Below are 20837 nucleotides of genomic sequence, written 5' to 3'. Positions count from 1 at the left end.
CTTCTCCTATTCATATTCCTGTCTCTTAGTCAATGTAATGCAAGGTTGCTATGGTAATTTGGACCTTAGCAACCAGATGGCTGAAATTGCAAATTGGAGAGATGCTAAATAAAAAGCTACATAACTCAAAAACCATACATTATAAAAAATGAAAACCAATTGCAAATTGTCTAAGAATACTTTTTACACTTTTATACTAAGGGGCCGATTTATCAAGGTTCGAATTTCGAGGGTTAATAAACCCTTGAATTCGACCCTCGAAGTTAAATCCTTTGACTTCGAATATCTAATTTGAAGGATTTAGAGCAAATCCTTCAATCGATCGGTCAAAGTAAAAATAGTTCAATCGAATAATAAAATCCTTCGAATCGAACGTTTTGAACGATTTTAAACGATCGATTGAAGGATTTTTCTTCGATCAAAAAAAACTTAGAAAAGTGCTGGGGAAGGTCCCCATAGGCAAACATTGCACCTCGGTAGGTTTAAACTGCCGAAGAATGTAGTCGAAGTATTTTTTAAAGAGATAGTACTTCGACTATCGAATAGTCGAACGATTTTTAGTTCGAATCGTTCAAATCGAAGTTGAAGGTCGTAGTAGCCTATTCGATGGTCGAAGTACCCAAAAAAATACTTCAAAATTCGATGTTTTTTTCATTCGAATCCTTCACTCGAGCTTAGTAAATGTGCCCCTAAATGTTAACTCAAAGGTGAGCAACCAAGTATGGAAATTATGGAAATCCCCAGGTCCCAAGCTTTCAGGATAATAAAGACAATTGTCAACCCATAAGAAGTGGTAGACTTGTCAGGAGACACCCCTGGAAGATGCTTGAGATAAATCCCTCATCCTTTACAATAGGATGACAGTTGAATAATGCAATGTAGGCCCTTGCAGAGATTTATATATTTCTTTCTAACTTTTGTTAATATTTCTAACTTTGGTCAAATCAACAGCAATTGATTATCCCAGAATGTATTTGTCATCCATTGTGGAGGCAGATCAGATCAGTTTACTAACCCAACCCACAATGTGCCAATGTAACTGAATGACTTGATCATTCAAGAGGAGAGGAGCAATTGAGCTTCAATGGCAGGTTGGCTGCCTGTTTAATTAATGTTCGGACTTTATTGAGATTTGACAGCAAAGTCCCATTCTTACTTGTTACAAAGCACGGGAACCTGAGGAGGGTGTGAACATCACTTTATTTTCTATTTGATTAAGATATTTATACAACCAGAACTGGAGGAATCAATAGAGTGCTGAGTGCAAAGGAAGTATCCCCAAAAGTACTTTGTGAATTGTGAAGTAAAGAACAAGATTGATTCTGCAGAGGTTTCAGAACATGTTTGCACAGCCCATAAATTAAAAAAATACTAGTTAAAGGCAAGGAATGTAAGATGAACGTATGATAAGAAAAGTAAATGCTATTTTCTTTGGACCAGGCAGGGAGTCATCTATTTCTTTGTGGGTTTAAAGGGCACGAAGAGACATTAGATGATAATTCTTGAGCTCAAGCACAGCTTTCTGGTGGTTCTAGGAACATGAGACTCTTGGCATTACATGTGTTCACACAGGGAAGGCAGCAATATTCCTGAAAAATTAAAGAGATGAACATGGTGAATACAAAACACCAGAAACAGGAACTACAAAACTGTGGGCCTGATTCCCACAAGCTGGCACTAGACCTGGAATTGGGCATCCAGAAGATCGTTCAGTATAACAGTTGCCGTCAATGCTTGTAAGCCAAAGCAATGAAGGCCAAAACTGGAGCAAAATTACAAATGTTTGTTGCTAAGCAGAAGTTAATCTGTACTTACTTTATTGCACCACTGGGCAGGGGTGTCTATATGTTGCATAGCCATTTTCATCTGTAAGAAAGAAATACCAGTATGAGCTGAGAACTCATCATATGAAGAACATAAAATGCCTGGACCGTTACACTCTATACAGTATTTTTGTCTAAACCCCCCCAGAAAACCCACTTTACCTGCTTCATAGTAGTCATAAACATAAATTGAGCTGCCCATCACATTCAACACCCGGTTACCCATCTGCATCTTGAAAGTGAGGTCAATTGGTTTACTGGAAAGCTGGGCAGAACCAAACAAGATGAGAAAGGTTATGAGCATGGAAAGATTTCCCATGAGGCCTCAGGCTATTGCCTCTTAAGTAATCTGTAAATTCACCAAAATGGTGAAAAGCAATATTCACAGATAACATATAATTATAAACAGAGAAAACAATTAACATGTATAGACGCCCACCGATTGTGTTTAAAGGGATACTATCATCATTTACGTACCTGCTAATATAAATGGCTGAGAGTGTGAAATATGAGAGAGAGATAATAAAAAGATAGAATAGAAGGATGTCCTGCAGATATTAGAAAGAGAGATATGAGAGAGGGAAGAGAAAGAGATGTCTTGCACAAAGAGGGCAGTTCACTTACAGAGTTAAGGTACAGAATAACATGATTGTTCCTCTCTTCAAATCTGGCAATTAATTTTGCATTCCACAGCTAAAAGAAAAAGGAGAATTTTTTTTAAAACAACACGTTTTATGTTCCTGGTTCTCTTTAGTCCTCTTACTTCCTATCTATGGGCTTTATAGGAAATCATACTTCCTGCATTATACCATGTTGGCTATAAATATATATTTAGAAATAAGAGGAAAATCCTTCTCTCTACATAATGGAGGCAGAATGGTAGGGCAGATGTTCCTGATATTTATTTAATTAAATGAAGGAAAAAGAAATAAAGATTAAAAATATGTATGTATGTAATAACCAACAGGATTAACAGGATGCAAGTTATAAGACCGAGTGCCAAAGAAGACTTGTTCATGGTTAGGTGGAGCCCATTAAACTTTAGGCAAGAATGTACTTGTCTTTGGAGAGAAAGGTTAATTTGTGATATTTTCTTGGCATGGAAACTCTGAGACAGTGGCACACTGAGAAAAACCCGGCAGGCCCTGGCACTGGTCTGCCCCACCAACACAGGCCCACTCCTGTGGACATGTGGGCCCGCTCCCATCCAGCCCTGCAGGAAGCACAAATTGGGTTTGGAGCTCACAACTGGGGTGGTGATGACACCCTCAGTGGGCCTGGACACTAGTGATGTGCGGTTGAGCAAAACTCAACCCACTCCAGACCCTAACCAGCTGCTCCTCCACTCACACCCGACCTTAACTCGGCACGTTCCCCTCTTTATATGCCTGAACCCGCCCTGCTGTGACATCACAAAAGGGTGCAGAGCCTGTTTGAAGACTTTGTGGAACCCACCCATCACTACTGGACACCCCAGTCTGACACTGCATATATATCCAACCAGAACCCTAGCTACAAGTAGTTGTATGTTCTTCCTGTGCTTGCGTGCGTTTGCTCCTGGTACTCCAAAAACATACAGGCAGGTTAACTGGTTTCTTCAAAAAAAGTGGGGTGGGTGAGTTAGGAACATAAATTGTCTCTGGTCGACAACCTTTGATGTGTGGTAGGCCTAAAACAGCCAATACCAAAAAAGTAACTCTTCATTTGAATCTCATACTTCCCATCCCTCTTACCTCATTTAGGGACATGTAATCTGCCTTGTACCCAGAAAGCAATTTAATATCAATGATCACCGTGCTGGTCGCATTTCGGCTGCCTAGGTAACTGGAAAACAAATTGTAATTTTAGGTAGAAAGAGGATTTAATAATGTATATAAAAATAGAAACAAATAGACCTGCTAGAAGGTATGAGTATGTGGACCTAACCAAGGCAAAGTGTACAAGAATAGTTGCCCCAGTTTATTGTAGCTGAGGTTAGAAAAAATACATATGCCCATCAAGTTCAAGTTATAGTCTAGTAAATCCTACTTAACCTGTAGTGGAAGGTTACGAAATCTATGTGAAGTTGTGTGCATTTCTTGACTGGGAATTGGCCATTCTTTGGATGAGCTTAGTTTTAAGAGTAATGTAGCCTTGTACTTTTTCCCTTATTAATTAATTTGTTAATAAACACAAATTCATCCGTAAACCTCTACCAAATATGATTTCTTGCCTACAGTGTTTGCCCCTCATGCATCAGCAAACAGTACCTGATTCTGAGGGTGAGATCAATTAGAATTGCTACTCCATTCAGGCAGTTTCCAGAGGATGTTGCATACACTAAGAAAGCAGATTTTTCTTCTGGCACCGGGATGTTGTATCGTACAGTACTCTAAAAAGAAAAAATCCAAAAACTGGTAAATAAAAAAAGAATATTGTTTAGGGATTCCTGGGATTCCTGTTCTAATGGGACACTGTTATCCCCAACAGAGGGGCAGATTCACTAAAGGGTGAATTGTCGCCAGCAACTGCTTCGCACACATTGCACCACTTCACCAGGCGCGAACTCTATACCACTACTCTAATTCACTTATATTTGAAGTTGCGCCCTGGGCGGCGAACGCTGGCGACTTATTGCTAGCAATACTTCACAAGTGCGAGCATTTCATAGTGAAGATGCACTAGCGTTCATTTGTGCCTAGTGAAATTTCGCTAGTGATCTTGTGCTTAGGTCAATTTGCATACAGCGGGTAAAGTTGTACGGAGGTCTTTGTTATAAATGTTGGTGTAAATTCTTGAAGTTACCACTTCTTACAAATGTCCAGGGAACCTTAAAGGATCAGTAACATCAAAATGTTTTTTTTAAAAAATTAGTTTGTATAATATGAAAAAAAACACCAACACATATTAAACTTTAAAATTACAACGTCTTTATTAAGAAATAAACGCTTGTGCTCCTATTCAGAAAAATCGACAGGGAGACGATCAATCAAGTTCTCCTCCCTGGCTATCTCCTATAAAGAAGGCAGGGAGGAGAAATCAAGCGCCACACGATGGATCACCCGATCGCCTTTTCTGAAGAGGAGTGCAAGCGGATTTTTTAAAAACTTTTTTTGATGTTACTGGTCCTTTAAGACAAGAGAGTTAACATTAATGCCTTACATATGAGCCCACTGTAAAATTAATGTTCCATATGTTATGAAATGTCTGGAGAAAACAGGTTACCCAAAAAAGTTTGTCAGGACTTTTGCAGCCAATTCTGCTTCAAAAAAGGAAACTTCTCCAACGTTTTTGGAACTTTAATGCATATTCGGCTCACAGGATATTATGTAAGCCCCAGACACTTCATGTTCTATTGAGACACTACAGTTCTGGATGCATTATTAACAAAACAAACATTAAGGAATCATTTGTATATCTCCACCTACAGTATATTAATTGAAGATTAAAATCCATACTTTTTAACCTTCAATTAATATAGGTGGAGACATAAAAATGATTCCTTTGATACCTGGTTAACTTATATCATATGACTTCCTCCAGATCTCAGACACATAACAGTTCATACTTTGCAGCAAACGACATGGTATGATATGGAATCCTTGTGTTGTAACCCACTTATAATGGAAAAAGAAACTCTCAACAATGAACCATCCCCTCCAGGAGTCAACGTTCAACCATAATGCTTGCTTCTTATGTATCTAATGTTTAAACCCAGGACTGATGACCTAAATTAATTTGAGTCAACTGTTATTGTTTGGTTATGTTATATTATCTGCATGATGAAATGTTTGCATATGACTGTAGTACGTTTAATTATCACTTTGGAAAATTCTAATAAAAAAACAGTTTCAAGACAATGCTATGGGGCAGATTTAGTAAAATGTGAGGTCACCACAGAAAAATTCACCCACTTTCTATCCATTCTTATGGGTGTTTTAGAATTGTATTTATGTAATTTTCACCCTTCTTACCTGTATCAAACAGCATCCTGTGCCATTGACACCAATGGCATATTCCCCAGGGACTTGAGGAAGTGGCTGCCTCTGTACTAGGAGCCTGTTACTTTGATCCAATGTCAACTGTCCAACGTCTCCATTGCCACTTCTGATGGCCAACTTGTGATTGGCATTAGGTTTATATATCAAACGACCATAAGCAACAAGGGCCTGTATTGCCACCACTGTGTCCTGAAAGACAAAGGAAAAATAGCATATTGGATCTCCAAAATGAAAATTCTGTCCCTTTGTCCCTCGTATTTGATCCAAGTATGGCCAAATCACACAATATTCATGTAGCATCATTTTTTAAAAGCATTTCTTTAGAAAATAAAAATGTTAGGCTTCAAACACAACAAGTAAAATCCACCAAAGCTTGAAATGAATGGCTGAAGATGGAGAAAGATGGATCATTAATTGTCTGATCTTTCAGATATAGAATGCGTAGGGAAGAAGTTTGGGATATGCACAGGTTTCCCCTTAGTGTGACATAATATTGGGCATTAATTATCTGATCTTTCTCATTTATTTCTTAACTCATTTTTGATATTATCATCTCTTTACTTGCCTGAGTTGATCTGAAGCCTCCGTATGAGTTCTGCTGGCGGATAAGCCAAACTGCTATTTGAGCCATGTAGGACAGGTCATCACTGGTTATAATGGGAGCCTTTGCAGTACTAAGTAAGATGTAGGCTGTCATTTCCACATTAGCTGCTGCATGACGAGGGTAAAAGAAAGGAACTGCCACATTTCCAGTTGTACTTTCACGCTCCCAGTGCAAGTTACCTCCTGGGTGGGAGGAAACAGAATGTAGACAAATATACATTTTTCCAGAAATAACCACCAAAAGGCCTCAATGCAGAATGGAGAAACTGAAGTTATGGATAAAGCACAGATTTACTGGCATAGTTAGCGGTTAAAGGAGAGTTCCAGCCCACCAGAGCCTCATTATGTTCCAGTCACTCTAAGCTCAAAAAGGATGGGGTACGATAGAAACAATTGTTTTTGAGAATAACCCCTACAAGGGCATCAGAAAGGTCATAATACAGGTAAGGGATCTGTTATCTGTAAACCCATTATATAGAAAGCTCAAATTACGCTTTCTGCCATAGAATCCATTTTAAGGACTTAAAGTATGAAGATCCAAATTAGAAAGATCACTTATCCAGAAAGCCTCAGGTCCCCAGCATGCTGGATAACAGTTCCCATACCTGTAGTTAAGTTAAAAAGACTGCTTCAGTACTTATTGAACAATACCTTCAGAAACAGCCTTTTGCTTCACTGCCACCAGCAGACATGCCCTATGTTCCTCATCCCCAGCTAAGGTAAAGGCATAGAGCATGAGGGCCTTATTGATCATCTTTTGCTCACGGTTAGAGGCATCCCTCAGGCACGCCATAGCACCACCCAGCAAGGCATTCTGTAGTGGAATAATAAGAACTTACAAAATGTTTCACCCAGAGACATCTGTGGTTTAGCTTCAACCAGAAAGTCAGGTCTACCTGTGGTTCAGCCAGAGTATTATTAGCTGATTATTAGCTGATTATTAGGAATTGGTGTTCTTTTTGCATAATGTAGCAATAAAGTCTGAAAGCAGTATAGATTCATTTGTTGAATGTTTGATCTCTTGTATAGTGGCAACTGTCATGCCAACAAGAGGTGGTTGTGTTTGAGGAGAGTGTCCTCATTAGAACTGACCCCAAGACCCCAGGACAGTCATAGTGACTGATGCCCTATGGGTTGCATATGATAGTTTGTATTTATTGCAGGTACATTGTATATGGCTTAAGGGTGAGGGCTGAGGACTGGATAGAGAATTTTGTTTTTTGAAGACTGAACAGCCATACATAATGTAAGGGTTTGCTCTATATCATATCCATGAAGGTATGATGCTGTGTATTGTTGTGTGTGGGTAGCTGTATTGGGGTTACACCTTTGATGCTTACTTACCCCAAGGCTATAGTTAGATTCTAGAAGAGCAATAGCAAGGAAAGCCGTGTACCGAACGCTAATTGCTTCCTTATCTTTCTCATCCTGTTAAGAAGATAAAAGACAAATGCAGAAACCTGCCGTATATACATACATAAAGTAAGCTGAAAGAGAAAGGGGCAAAGGTTGACAAGGAGAGTGAGAAGCTAGAGATTGCCAGAAAAAAAATGAGGGTCTAAAGCTTCTTAGGATAACGAGGGTCTGTAACTTGGTGGAGGGGAGAAGCAGCTTCTGGTTAGTAGGAAAAGCAAATAAGCACAGATTGACAGGGGAAAAGATAAATGTTAATACTGATAGATTTTGATGCTACATGCTTGCATTAGAGCGAATGGGTCTACCAGCTGGCAGGGAGAACAAGTACCTACATAGGTGCCATGAGTATAAAGGAGCTACAGGACAATGGGATGAGCATTGGGTTACAGGCTGGTAGAAAGAGCAAGTGCCTACAGTTTCTTAGATAGAGCAAATGGCTATAGCCTGTCAGGGAGGGTAAGGGATTACAGGTTGGCAAAGAGAATGTGTATATTCTGGAATTGAACATACAGTATGTGGCTATAAGTTGGCACGGAGAGTGAGGTGTTACAGGTTGACAAGTAGACTGAAGATTTCTAGGTTGGCAGAGGAAAAGGTTACATCTTTACTTGAAAAGTTAAGAGTTACGGGTTGGCAAGTACATTCAAGATCTGCAGGTTGGCAGAGAGAACGTTCTACAGGATGGCAGGGAGTGTGAGAAGAATAGGAAACAGGTACAGAAAATCAGGAAGGGTGAAGGGTTACAGAGGAGCATAGAGAGTGATGGGCTACAGACTTAGTAGGCCCCCTGCCAGAAGTTACTGCCACAGGATCTGAAGCCAAAAATGACGTGCAGCCCCTAGGCAATCCTAGAGGTGGGCTTATAACTCTGCAACCATCTTCCTTACCTCCTTTATGAACAGATGCCCCTCTGGCATAAAGCAGCCAGTTTTCAGAATTTGCCTCTGTTCCAAGTAAATTAATGTTTGCTTCTGAATTTGTTGATCAATAAAAATATGCTTCTTACATTTTTCTAGTGTTTTAAAGGTGTAAGCAGTGAGCCTGGAAAGGAGTAAAAGCATTCTGTTAATACTCTCCCATTTTTCTTGTCATACAGTTGTTAAGTCACCAGGGTGTATGGGCTGGTCTAGATGGAAAACACAAGGATCCATTGCAATGTAGAACAGGGTCTAAAGAGACAGGTCAATGTATTGGTAACTAAAAGACATTTAAAAGTCAAAATCTTGGACTGCGGGGTCCACTTCCTCTATAGTTCAAAAAAATTCCTCCTTCCCCAGCTGCTCACTTACCTTTGGGCAGGCACTCTGGGGAGGGAGAATGCAGGGAGGCAAGATAATGAGCAGACATGGGTCAGGTATGGATTGCTGTGCACTGGGTCCTTCTGAAGATTTATTTTGTTGGGGACTAGGCACACACAAGGCACACCACTGCTTTTATAATGTGCAGTGAATTTGCAGAAATACATATTTAATCATTAGCTTTAGGTTGCCCTATATGTGCCCATCTTGCAGATAAGGGGTTTATACTCTGAACTAAATTGCCCTTCCAACCCCTTCTCGGTGCTGCTCTGGCACAGGTGAAAAAAACCTGTCTGGACACAGCAGCAGCAAAAGCTCACTACCCATAAAATCTAGTCGTATATAGTTGCAGTTGTAGAATTTTTGCTGCTGCAGACTAACATTTTCATGCCCTTACCAAGAATTTGCCTGAGCAGCCCAGCCCCAAAATGTACTATAGGCTCCATTCCACAGTTTATATCTTGTCTGCCGGTAATAGCCTGTAATTAGAGAGACAATTAGAAATGAGACCAACCAAAAGAAATGTATCAATGAAATATAAATAATCCCATATTTCCCCATTCATTACAGCTCAGACCTGGAAATGGACAGTAGAATGCCAGACAATGATAACTTGATATACAGATATTTGGCTTTAGGGAAATGAAAGACAGAGTTAAAAAAAGTGCTACACTTGCTCTGGTCTAGTAACAGACAGCAACAAATCATTTTTCATCTTTGAAGATATGAAATGCAGTATATTACCAAAAACTACCTTGATATGGGTTTTGGGGCCTTCTCTGGAGAACACGTATCTGCTGGTTGCTTTTTAATCCATAACTCTAAGTGGAAAAGGATACTGACATCCCTTACTCACCAGTAGCACTTGCACTAACTTCCATGATATCTACATGGACAGCAACAATGGTTAAGAGTCTACTAAAACATCTAATCATGAGGGTGTGGGCCAGCTTTGGACATGCCCTAACTCCTACCTACTGTATCTCCCCCTATATTATTCCACACATCATCATCATTATTAAAATGGGTTGAAATCACCTGAACAGTTGATTCTGAAGCAGTTAAACATTCTACACCTATGTGTGTAAAAATAATTCAGATACACACATATTTGATACATATTAGTAGTAAATATTTGACTTTCGAAAACAGTCAAGCTTTCTCACCTTCAGTCATGTATTTAATCCCCATCTGAAGAATTTCAGCAGTCAACTGTCCTGTGTTGTTGAGATATTCTAGAACATCTGGAATGGGTGCCAAACGGGCAAGGTTCTGTTCACCGCACCCATAGGGCATCTGGAGCAGATTCTGGAGATTACTCAGAGGTAGACCAATAACATCACCTGAAGGGAAGAGAAATAAAAAGAGGAAGACTGGTAAATGTAAAGAGCACTCAAAAGGAAGGGGAGATGGAGAAGGTATCTGAATGTCAACACATCTACTCACCCAGGGCAACGATAAAGCCATCAGCTGAGCCTGACACTACATTATCTGGGGGAGTAATACTGACGGGTATTTCAGCATTAGAACCTATAGATAATGCACAAATAAAATACAATAAAATATCCACTTTTGCAACAATGTTTTCCTGCAGAATTATGCTTTGTACAGACAAATACCTACTGCAGTTTATTATACTTCTCTGTGAAGGTAATTAAATGTCTATATAATTCCATTAAGGGCCATTTCCCCCTTTTTACACCACACATTCATGGGCCACGTGTACTACTGGTCTAAGGGTGGTGATATGGAAGGTTGGTAAGACAAAATTCTATCAGATAAAGGTACTGTCACCATTTACTAATTAAGTAGTACCTTTTTAACTTTTCTTACTTTTAAGTAACCTTAATGTGTAATAGAGTGCAACAAAGTTTATGCAACAAATTCAATTTCTGGCAGATATTACTTGTCCACTTTTTGTCCAATTTTGAGATTTTTTTATGATGTCTTGAAAATGAATGTTTGCAAATCTCAGATTTGAAATAAAATGCAAGATTGTGGAACATTTTAAAAAGTGCAATACTATCCAGCACCCTGCACCCCAGCATTGATACTGTTTTATCTGTACTAGAAATGTGCCACTAAATTGAATTATTGGCAATAACAATTCACTGGTTATACTGTATATTTATGTTTCTAATCGGGCAAAATGCTTGATGACTTGTATACCAATGAGTTATGATTTCTGCATTGCACTAGTATTGTTCTAAACTGATTTCACATAGTTCACATAGATCTCAATAACATTGGGGTGCATTGGGTGAGAATCAAAGTACCAATCTGTGGAGCCCATGATAAGTCTGGGCCCTTTAAATTATCTAAATCCAGCCTACAGGCCCACATTTGGACAGCTATGGGCTAGAAGATCCTATTAGGGAACTGTGTTATACGTGGAGAATTGTGTAGATTTTTTTATCCTTACCCTCCACACAGACAAGATTGCTGGAGGTCACTTCTCTTCTAATACCCTCAGCCTTGCAGAGAAGATAAGAAAAAGAACATATATAACTGCTGCCTTACATATGATTTGAGTTACTTCTATATCTCCCTCTTTGACTACCATAATATATCATCCATATACTCAGCTCTCACCTCCACCAGAACCGTTTTGATCACTGTATCCTTGCGGAATGGCTGGGATGGGTCGTTGGGTCCCTCACAAGTGTCTCCAATGTGAGTTGTCTCAGCAGATAAGGTAAAGCTGATCTCACCTGGAATTAGTGGGGTGTAGATGAGTGATGTGTCTTATATAGAAAAGTAGAGGGAAAGAGGGCAGGGCCAGGAAAGAATATATATATAAAACAAAAATTAAATGCTACAACATTTTACACCCTTCTCTTTAAGGAAAATGGAAAAATGGTGGACAAATTGATCCATGTTGTGGCAGCTTAATCGGAATATGGGAGAGGAGAATTAATGATATTCAAGGGGGCTACATAAAATATTCTCACCTAATGACTTAGCATCTACATTCCATGAATAAGTGGCTCTGCCGCCTGCACAGATACATTTATTCTGTTGCACGTCCTGGGGCGCAGCGTCAAAATCAGCAGATTCTTCCAGGGTTACGCTGATCTGTGCACACAACATGGAATTATATTAATATCCAGTATTAGTATCCAGATCAAATGCTGGATCCCAAAGGGGGCTTACACCAAGAAAGTGCAAATTATCCATGACCTGGATGAATGAGAAATGCTTGTCTTCTCTTCCTAACCAACCAAATCTCCTTCTAACTGATCTTCCAAGGATCTTGAAGAGCAAAAATCTCACAATAACTAGCCCCCTTTCAAATACCCTAGGTGGAGTCAGCCTCCCAGTGTACCATACAAAGCCAACAGGGAAAGATATCTGGGCTGTGTATTAAATAGACAGATTGTATATTGAATAGGCAGTTTGTCTATGACCAGAACATTGCTTTATAACTGAAGTGATGGAAAACATTACTGCTAAATAATGTGTGTACACATCCCAGAAACATCAAGGGGGTAAAGCCATAATCCTCCAGGACGGATAGTTAAGGCGTAATATACCCCTTAAACTATAGTATGTAACTACAGAAGAAACATAGAACAAGTAAGACACCAGATTTCTTATGGGTAGAACTACAGAAAAAATATGTCTAAGAAGGTTTTCAATTATCCAGGTCATGGTATATCTAGTAGAAGTAAATTCTAAGTTATCATTGAAAACGTTTCACTACTCATCCAAGCAGCATCTTCAAGTCAACTGACTGGTACAGGAACAAAAACACCATGTCCTTCTGATTGTACAGGTATAGGATCCCTTATCCGGAAACCCGATATCCAGAAAGCACCGAATTACTGAATGGCTGTCTCCCATAGACTCCATGTTATCCAAATAATCCAAATTTCTAAAAATGATTTCCTTTTTCTCTGTAATAATAAAACAGTACCTTGTACTTGATCCCAAATAAAATATAATGAATCCTTATTGGAAGCAAAACCAGCCCATTGAGTTTATTTAATGTTTAAATTAATTTCTAGTAGACTTAAGGCATGAATTTACAGAAAGATCCATTATCCGGAAAACCCGTCGTCCCTAGCATTCTGGATAACAGGTCCCATACCTGTACCAATACTCTTTAAAGGTAGAACTACAGAAGAAATATATCAAATGTTCCAGCAGAAATGCATGAGATGCTTGATAAGAGGTCAAGTTACATGCATGGTTTAGACAAGGTTGATCTTTCCAAGCCATGAATTCCTGGGCTGCACTCCTATGATAATTTCCACTGCTGGCATCACCTGTGACCCCGCTGAGAGCAAATGGAACAAATAATGGGAGGGCAGAACAATGATATCATTCCTGAATTGTCCATTAGACCAAGATCTCAGCTCACTACCCTGAATCAGAATTACATTATATGCAGCAAAAGCAGAAAGTAAGCGACAATAGTCACTAGATTTGCTCCAGGTCTAGTTACCCATAGAAACCCATCGGACATTTTCTTGCTTTTGAACAGCACACACTGCCAGCTGATTGGTTATTTATTTCTAAAACTGGAGCCAACTACGAACTTTCAATTTAATTTCCTTATAGAAACCAGTGGTTTTATGAGCGGGGTGGTGGGACTACAAGATTGTTATACCCAACCCTGAGCTCCAGTAGAAGTTACCGTGATGCATTGCTGCAAGTAGTTGGACACAAATGCCCTCAGAACCAGGGTCTCTCCTCTAGTGAAGGAATAAGGCAATGAAGGTTCCACAAAGAATGGCAGGAATGATGTGAAGTTGGCCATGTATGTAGTCATTCCAAATCCTTGCTCCTCAGAAAGACAGAACATGGAGCCTTTCCACTCGGTGATTGTGTCTGGGACTTTCTCTGTAAATGTTAATTTTCCTTCTGAGCTGAGGGACACAGGATAAGATTGTTTTCAGACATCAGGTACTCAATGTTAAAAAGATTTTTCAAATATAATATCGTATGAATACATTTTAGCAAACTTCTTTAATTTTTAACTAAATCATTAAAAATATGTTTTTTATTAGTAATAGAGGGAGTGGCTTACATAAATAGTCACAAGTACATTTTATAAAAGGGTGTTTTATTGTGTGTGAATGGAATTCAAGTTCTTGTAAGCACAGGAGATGTAAGGCATTGTTCTTTAGGAGGAAAGCCCTGGGTTTTCCTATTGCCATCTACAGGGAAATACCGGTATTCCCCTAGCCCTTTAAGTACGATGATGTGAAGTTAATAATGAGTTAACATTAAAATGATATATTTACTCAAATACTCACTCAGCGACCACCATTTTCCACACAAAGGTCTCCCTGAAGTCTTTTCGAACTGTTTCAACGCTTCCTGCTCCACCTCCATTCACAGAAACAGGCTCGCGCAACATTTCGGCATACGCAACACCACGGCCACCTGCCTCTACTCATAAAAGAAAGATAGTTTGGGAAGAAACATTTAAAAAGTATTATGAGAAATGGCACTCATGAAAAACACAGTGGGAGTCATTTACTAAATGATGGGACAGGCTGCAAAGTGCAAAAAATAAGCGCAATATGGTAGGGATTGTGTAGGGGGTGTGAGCCTTCCTGTCTCCCCCACCCATCAGGAATGCAGGAAAGGATAGGATTCAGATCAAAGTAACAGGTTTTACAAGTCACACTCTTGCCTAACACCCAGGCCACCCATGGGTTCACCCCACACCACCCCCTCTGCTTCCGAATGCAGGCATCAATATATTGAAATTAAGGTTACCGCGTATTGCTAAAAGTATAAGTAATGCTATATATATAACTGAAAAAGTAACATAAGTAACTAGAGACTGAACATAGTACCTGCTAGGTACTAGTTATGTGTGGGTAGAGATGTTGATTTCCACAGTTTGACCCCCAATGAACCCTAGCCTGCAATGGTTTGCCAAATTTCAACCACTCAGTGGTCAACTCACATATTACTTCTGGGTACTGATTCCACATTAGCTAACACTAAAATTCCAGTACTTTGTTATAGTCCCCAGTTGTAGCAGTTCACTGGCAACATAATGGGTGGGCAGATGCCTCTGCCTCTCACCATCTGATACATCCATATATTATTTTAGATCATTTTGGCACATTGTAAATTCAAGTTCATACTTAGAAAGCAGGGTATTGCTATTTATATTAAAACGCAAAAAAACCTGCACTCACTTGAATATCTAGGCCTAACAGGCTCTTCTTCATACCCGCAGACAACTGGTTTTCTCAGCCTGTAGTCAGTAGCAACCACCAGACCCAGTTGCTGAAAAAGATTAGACATTGTCAATCAACTTCACGGCACTTGTACAGTACTGCCAACAACAACACTTCCAACCCTGCACTCTTGTCCTTTGCCGCCACCATTATTATATGCCTGGGTTTAGCCTATAAAAGTGTTTGTGCACTTTCTTGGTTTAAGCCCCCTTTGGGGTCCAACATTTAATCTGGACATTGTTTAACTCATAGCAAGCCTACAGATATAGGAAATGGTCTTGTCTTCTCTTTCTAACTAACCATATCTCCTTCTAACTGATCTTCATGATGGCCTTCCAAGGATCTAGTAGAGCAAATAGGCTCTTTCTTTCAAAATTTCACAATAACTAGCCCCCTTTCAACCCCTCTAGATGGGATCAGCCTCCCAGTATTGGATGCAGTGAGTGAGGCAGTTCTTTTCTCTGTCACTGCAAATAGCATGAAAGTAAGAGGCACAAAAGGAGTATCTCCTACGAACTTTGTGTTAAATCCTTGTAATCTGAAATAGTTTCACCTTAATAAATATTCCAAAAAGCTCCTCTTTAGCCACATACAGTATTGTGGAATAGTTTTGCAGGCACTAGCAATCTGAAACTGGAAGGACTTAGAAGCCCACTGGCTCTCTGATTGCTACTTTCTTACCTTGAAGATATCATAGGTGTCTCCTTCTGAATAGCTGCTTATTGGTATATAGTAGCTCCCATTGTAAAATACTGCTCTTTGTGGATTCTCACAGGGAGGCTTTGGCTCTTCCAAATCTAATTTGCCAACTTTGTACCCATAGAGTGACAGATGTGGAATGGAGTTGTACACCTGGAATACAAAGAAGGTCTTATATTTATATGTATGTCCTCTGCATGTGCAACCCTTTGGAAAGATTGTACAACTCTGGCACAATACCTAGCATAATATTCTTTTTACTCTTAAAGAGATACTGTCACCAGAAATTAAACCTTTTTTTTTTACATCTATCATAACATTGTCTTCGCATGCAATCTATAATTTTGCCATAAAAGTATTTGCAGATTATTTTACATTACCCATCTGATCCCTTATGTTCCTCTGTGAGGTGGCTGCCATATTTGAGCCTCAGCAGTCAGGTTTAGGGAGCTTCCAGTAACAATTACTTAGAAAAGCAGCTTTATCAGTGAAAAATGATCAACATGAGCTATAGGTAACTTTTGATGTAAATTAATATTTTGAATAATATTTTTTTTAGTGTCATTATCACTTTAAGAACGTCTGTGGAGCTTGGTTTGTAAATGCAAACTTTATTCCCTCCAAGGGTCTGAATTTAGGAATTTGTGGCCCAACTAACTAGTTGCAAGAAAGACTTACAAAAGCCTCCTCCAAAATGGCAAAATTGAGCTTCTTACCACTGACATCATCATCCTGTGAAAATGGCAGTGAAAATGGACCACACTGCACCAAACTCATGACATCATCACACCATCTTTTGGTGTCAGATACCCTTTGCTTCTTTCTCTGCTTTTAACTAGTGATCGGCGAATTTGTCCCGTTTTGCCGGAAAATGTGTGAATTTCCAGCAAAATTCGTGAAACGGTGAAACATGAATTTTGACGCCCATGACAGTTCTGCCGCTCGCATCAATTTTGACGCCGGCTTTACAGTCAATGGGCGTCTGAATAATGTTGATGTGCGACGGTTTTGAGGCGATGGACTTTTACAACTTGCATCCAAAATTGTTTGAATTTAATCTAATTTATTCGCAGGTGGCAAAACGCTGAAATTCGCTGTGAATTTGCACCTGGTGAATTTATTCGCCGACCACTAATTATAAGTAACCATAGAACCATAATCCAGTAATAGCAGTGGCTATTGTGCTATGGAGCCTGCCATCTCTTTGTGCGCTTTTTATTTATAGCACCCCATTTTGGGTTGAGTTTAGCATTTAAACATGTGGTGCATTAAGCAATAGGTCCAATTCATTACCTTTATTCTACCAACAATCTTCTCCCAACATTATCCTTAGTCAATGACTTATTAAATCGCAGGTCTAATTTTTTTGAATGCTTCTTGGTTTTTCATGCTGCCCTTACAATTTCTGCTTGATGTTCCTCGTTGGATTGTTGGCATTCTGCTCAACTATAATATTTATAGTTTAATAGTTACATTTCTCTTTTTGTCATGGAGATTTTGATTCTAGTTCCTGAGCATGGGTCTGGTCAACCTTATGGGATTGTATTTGAAATTTGGCTCCCCCACGTACCCTTGTGACTTGGAATGAGCTGCTCTATTATATAACAAATGTTATAACAGAATAATTTATTGTACTCACGCTCGAGGCAGAGAACCTTTCATATGAATTGAGCAAGAGGAGGCTGTAATCAATAACTCTAACTCCACACAGAGCTCCAGGAGCTGCTGAGAGTTTCAGGTCAACATTTGAAGCTGGTGGGCCTCGATCCTGGGAGAAGCTAAGGGAAACCTAAAAAAGATATATGTTTTTTTATTTACCTTGAGCACAACATAATACAGTACCTTTTTTTTTTTTTACCTTTTTTGTGTATTTATTATGATTTATTACCAATGCCTCCCCAAACCATTCCTATCAAGTCTCAACTTACCTGGTGCTTGAAACAGGTTTCAATATTCAGAGTCACAGTATCTGCTATAAGTTCGGAATGCAATATGCTGTACACTATAACTGTTGCAGAAGGAGTGAGTTCTGAAGCCACATCAATATTTATAGAAATTGAGCCATTTCTAGCTGTAAGAAGAAAACACATAATCTTTTGAACCCGTGAGCAACATTTAGAAGTAAAAGGAGTTGAGGAGCAACACTAGCTTGAAAAATGTTCTTGGGGTTCCAAATAAGTGCTGTGATTGGCCATTTGGTAGCCCCTTTGTGGATTGTTAACCTACATTGAGGCTCTATTTTTCAGTACACCTGTTTTCATACAACCAAAATTTGTTGGGGATCACTGATCTAAAGGGTAAAAGTCAAACCAGCAAAATAAATATCCCAAAATGCTTTTATGTTCCCATTTTCTGTGTTATTTCTAAAAGTCATGATATTTTTACAGAATTTCAGTGCTTTTGTGAACAAGTCAGGTGTATGTATTATCTAAGTCTCCATTGAACATAACAGACTGAGGAGGTGTTGTTTCGGCAACAGCTTAAAGATGGCTGAACACAGTCTGCCCAAACCCTCAATTTCCACTAAGCCACTTACATGTAGTAAGATCAACATCCTGTGCACCAGAGAGAACAATCTTTTCTCTTGACATTACCTGCAAGAACAAAGTATTTGCATATTTAGAATCTGGGATACATCAATACGCCAAGTATCATGGAAATTATATCAACTGGCAGATCAACACCTCCATCTGTTTTATATCAAGTATTTTTAGTTGAGAGATAAACAAGGATTGTTATGGGGGGCTGGAGTATATTAGGCCAGGGGGTCCCAGACAACCATTTTTTTTCAGCAGGTCATCCCAAGAAAAACAATATCTGGCCTATTGGAGGGACTTGATAACTGGAAGTGGAGAACTTCCAATCTCACTGTGTGCATCCCCAATATCACTGAGCCATTTATGCTCAACTGTGCCAAAGGTCCAACCTTGGATTAATACTCAATACAATAATAATTTAATGATTTCTTGGACAACCCACCATGCATCACACTTTTTCTAAAAAGTTGGCCAAATTAATATTTGCTCTACCCCCAACAGATATCTGCCAGCTTTGATATCTAAAAAGTTGGCAGGATGGGCATCGTTCTTAGTTCCAGTTCCAAGCTGTTTCCACCACTCACCAAGAAGTAGAAAGTAGCTTTGTCTCCCACTTTATCACAGTTCACAATATACTGCACGTTGATGCTGTAGCTCTTCCAACAACTCAGTGCCTCCTTTGGGCCATAAATCTGCAAGAAGCTGCCACTCTCCGAGTAGAACCGTAGCACTTGATGCTCAACAGAAGGATAGGCAGTGTTATCCCACTGGGAATAGTAACATAGGGCTGGATTCTGATAACTGACCTAGGGAGAGACAGATACGTTTTAAAATGTATCCAAAACAATGTTAATAAGTCATCTGTACTTTTGTAGTAGTTTGGCTGTCTAAACCCATGAGAGTCAATGAATAGAAATGAACACTTATTATACTGCAGCAGAATTGCTAGGAAAGCTTCAGTTTCTGTGGCTGAAAATTTCTTACCCCTCCAGCTTCCAGTCCTGTTTTAATCTCCTTACCTCTCCCCACCACAGTCTGAATACTCATGCTCCTCTTCCAAGCCTTCTAAGCCACTATCTTCTTGTTTATGTGTTCCTGTCTGTCCCGCCCATTGTTCGGTTGTTCAGTCTTTCTTCCCATCCTTCTCCAACCCACTGTCCTCTTCTTTCCCTCTTCCTTCCTCCTTGGTCCACTTCCTTGTTACTCGTTTCTCTATTTCTTCCACTCTAGCTTACTGTCCTGATTTTAATTCTTCTCATCCTTCCTATGTAGAACTTCTCATTATCTACTCCTACCCACTTACGACCTCAAGCACAGTGATCCAAGTGCAGTTCTGAGCATTATGTTTTCCACATCATACATTTTTTCTAGAATTTCCATTTTGTTGAGGTCGCCAAATTAATTTGGGGATGACGCAATTGTGGCCACTGTATGCAAATTAATCTTACTTGCACTTTGATGCAAGTCATACGCAACTGCATTGGAAATGTAAAAATTTCTCACTGCCAAAATAATGTTTGGGTATGCTATGCTATGCTGATGCAGGGAGCTGTAGAGACCTAGGAGCTTTCGTTTGATTTGGAGATGGTGGTAGCTCCAGGGTTTCATGGTCATGGTAGCACATGATTCGGAACCGAAGGCATCAGTGCTGCGCACAACTTTATGGAAGTGTAAGTACTACATGTTAAAGCAAGTACCTTTAACTAATTTTCTGTGGGGAATTCCGCTCCACTCACTGTCCTACCTCTAATTCTTGTACTACTGTACTACTGCCTCTCCCATCTACTCTGTCTTTTAAACTCCTCTATGCTCTATCTTTCCCTATCACTGCCCTGTATTCTATTCATCCACCCCCAGCTCTTTCACCCATTGTGATGTCTTTCATTCTACTATTCCTACAGTTTTGGCTGCTGATCAGTGTCTGGAATAGGTAGTAGGGCTGGTAAGCAGTTCATGGAACCAGTCAGTTTTGCAGTTTCACTGTCCCTTCTACAGCAGCCAATTTGCTTCATAATCAGTAACTAGGTCCATCGGGTTCAAGGACCCAGAACAAAAACATGACTGATCACTGTACCAGAGGCCTCCCCTTCAGACTATAAGAAAAAGAGAAATTTCATTTGAAGCAGAGTAGGGGGTTCATCACAGTGAGGACAGTGAGGTTGTGGACATAATACAAAGGCTATTGTGATACTAAACTCTATAGTTAGTATAGATATGGGTATATAGAATTTATGTGACAGTAGGGAGGGGTGTGTGTGTGGATGCTAGGTTTTTATTT

General features: G+C 39.5%; 1 protein-coding gene across 1 annotated transcript in view; it reads right to left on the bottom strand.

Moving 5' to 3' along the window:
• Window positions 1–1181: 1181 nt before the first annotated feature.
• The window catches only part of LOC108695708 (alpha-2-macroglobulin), a 29847-nt gene continuing 10191 nt past the window's right edge, over window positions 1182–20837 (bottom strand). Inside the window, exons 12-36 of the mRNA XM_018224683.2 lie at window positions 19144–19365; window positions 18559–18616; window positions 17951–18093; window positions 17662–17811; window positions 16005–16175; window positions 15282–15372; window positions 14382–14517; window positions 13760–13991; window positions 12072–12195; window positions 11713–11831; window positions 11543–11594; window positions 10567–10650; window positions 10287–10463; window positions 9518–9599; window positions 8710–8863; window positions 7751–7834; window positions 7058–7220; window positions 6369–6589; window positions 5777–5992; window positions 4073–4194; window positions 3557–3647; window positions 2448–2516; window positions 1986–2088; window positions 1816–1866; window positions 1182–1589 (exon numbers count right to left, since the gene is read on the bottom strand). Coding sequence (XP_018080172.2) covers window positions 1817–1866; window positions 1986–2088; window positions 2448–2516; window positions 3557–3647; window positions 4073–4194; window positions 5777–5992; window positions 6369–6589; window positions 7058–7220; window positions 7751–7834; window positions 8710–8863; window positions 9518–9599; window positions 10287–10463; window positions 10567–10650; window positions 11543–11594; window positions 11713–11831; window positions 12072–12195; window positions 13760–13991; window positions 14382–14517; window positions 15282–15372; window positions 16005–16175; window positions 17662–17811; window positions 17951–18093; window positions 18559–18616; window positions 19144–19365 — 3114 coding nt within the window. The 3' untranslated portion in view covers window positions 1182–1589; window position 1816. The remainder of the gene's footprint in view (window positions 1590–1815; window positions 1867–1985; window positions 2089–2447; window positions 2517–3556; window positions 3648–4072; window positions 4195–5776; window positions 5993–6368; window positions 6590–7057; window positions 7221–7750; window positions 7835–8709; window positions 8864–9517; window positions 9600–10286; window positions 10464–10566; window positions 10651–11542; window positions 11595–11712; window positions 11832–12071; window positions 12196–13759; window positions 13992–14381; window positions 14518–15281; window positions 15373–16004; window positions 16176–17661; window positions 17812–17950; window positions 18094–18558; window positions 18617–19143; window positions 19366–20837) is intronic.

This window comes from Xenopus laevis, chromosome 7L, assembly GCF_017654675.1.
Source record: "Xenopus laevis strain J_2021 chromosome 7L, Xenopus_laevis_v10.1, whole genome shotgun sequence".
NCBI classification, from domain to species: domain Eukaryota; kingdom Metazoa; phylum Chordata; class Amphibia; order Anura; family Pipidae; genus Xenopus; species Xenopus laevis.
The sequence above is the reverse complement of the archived record's forward strand: the minus strand, read 5'-3'. Positions and strand labels throughout refer to the sequence as shown.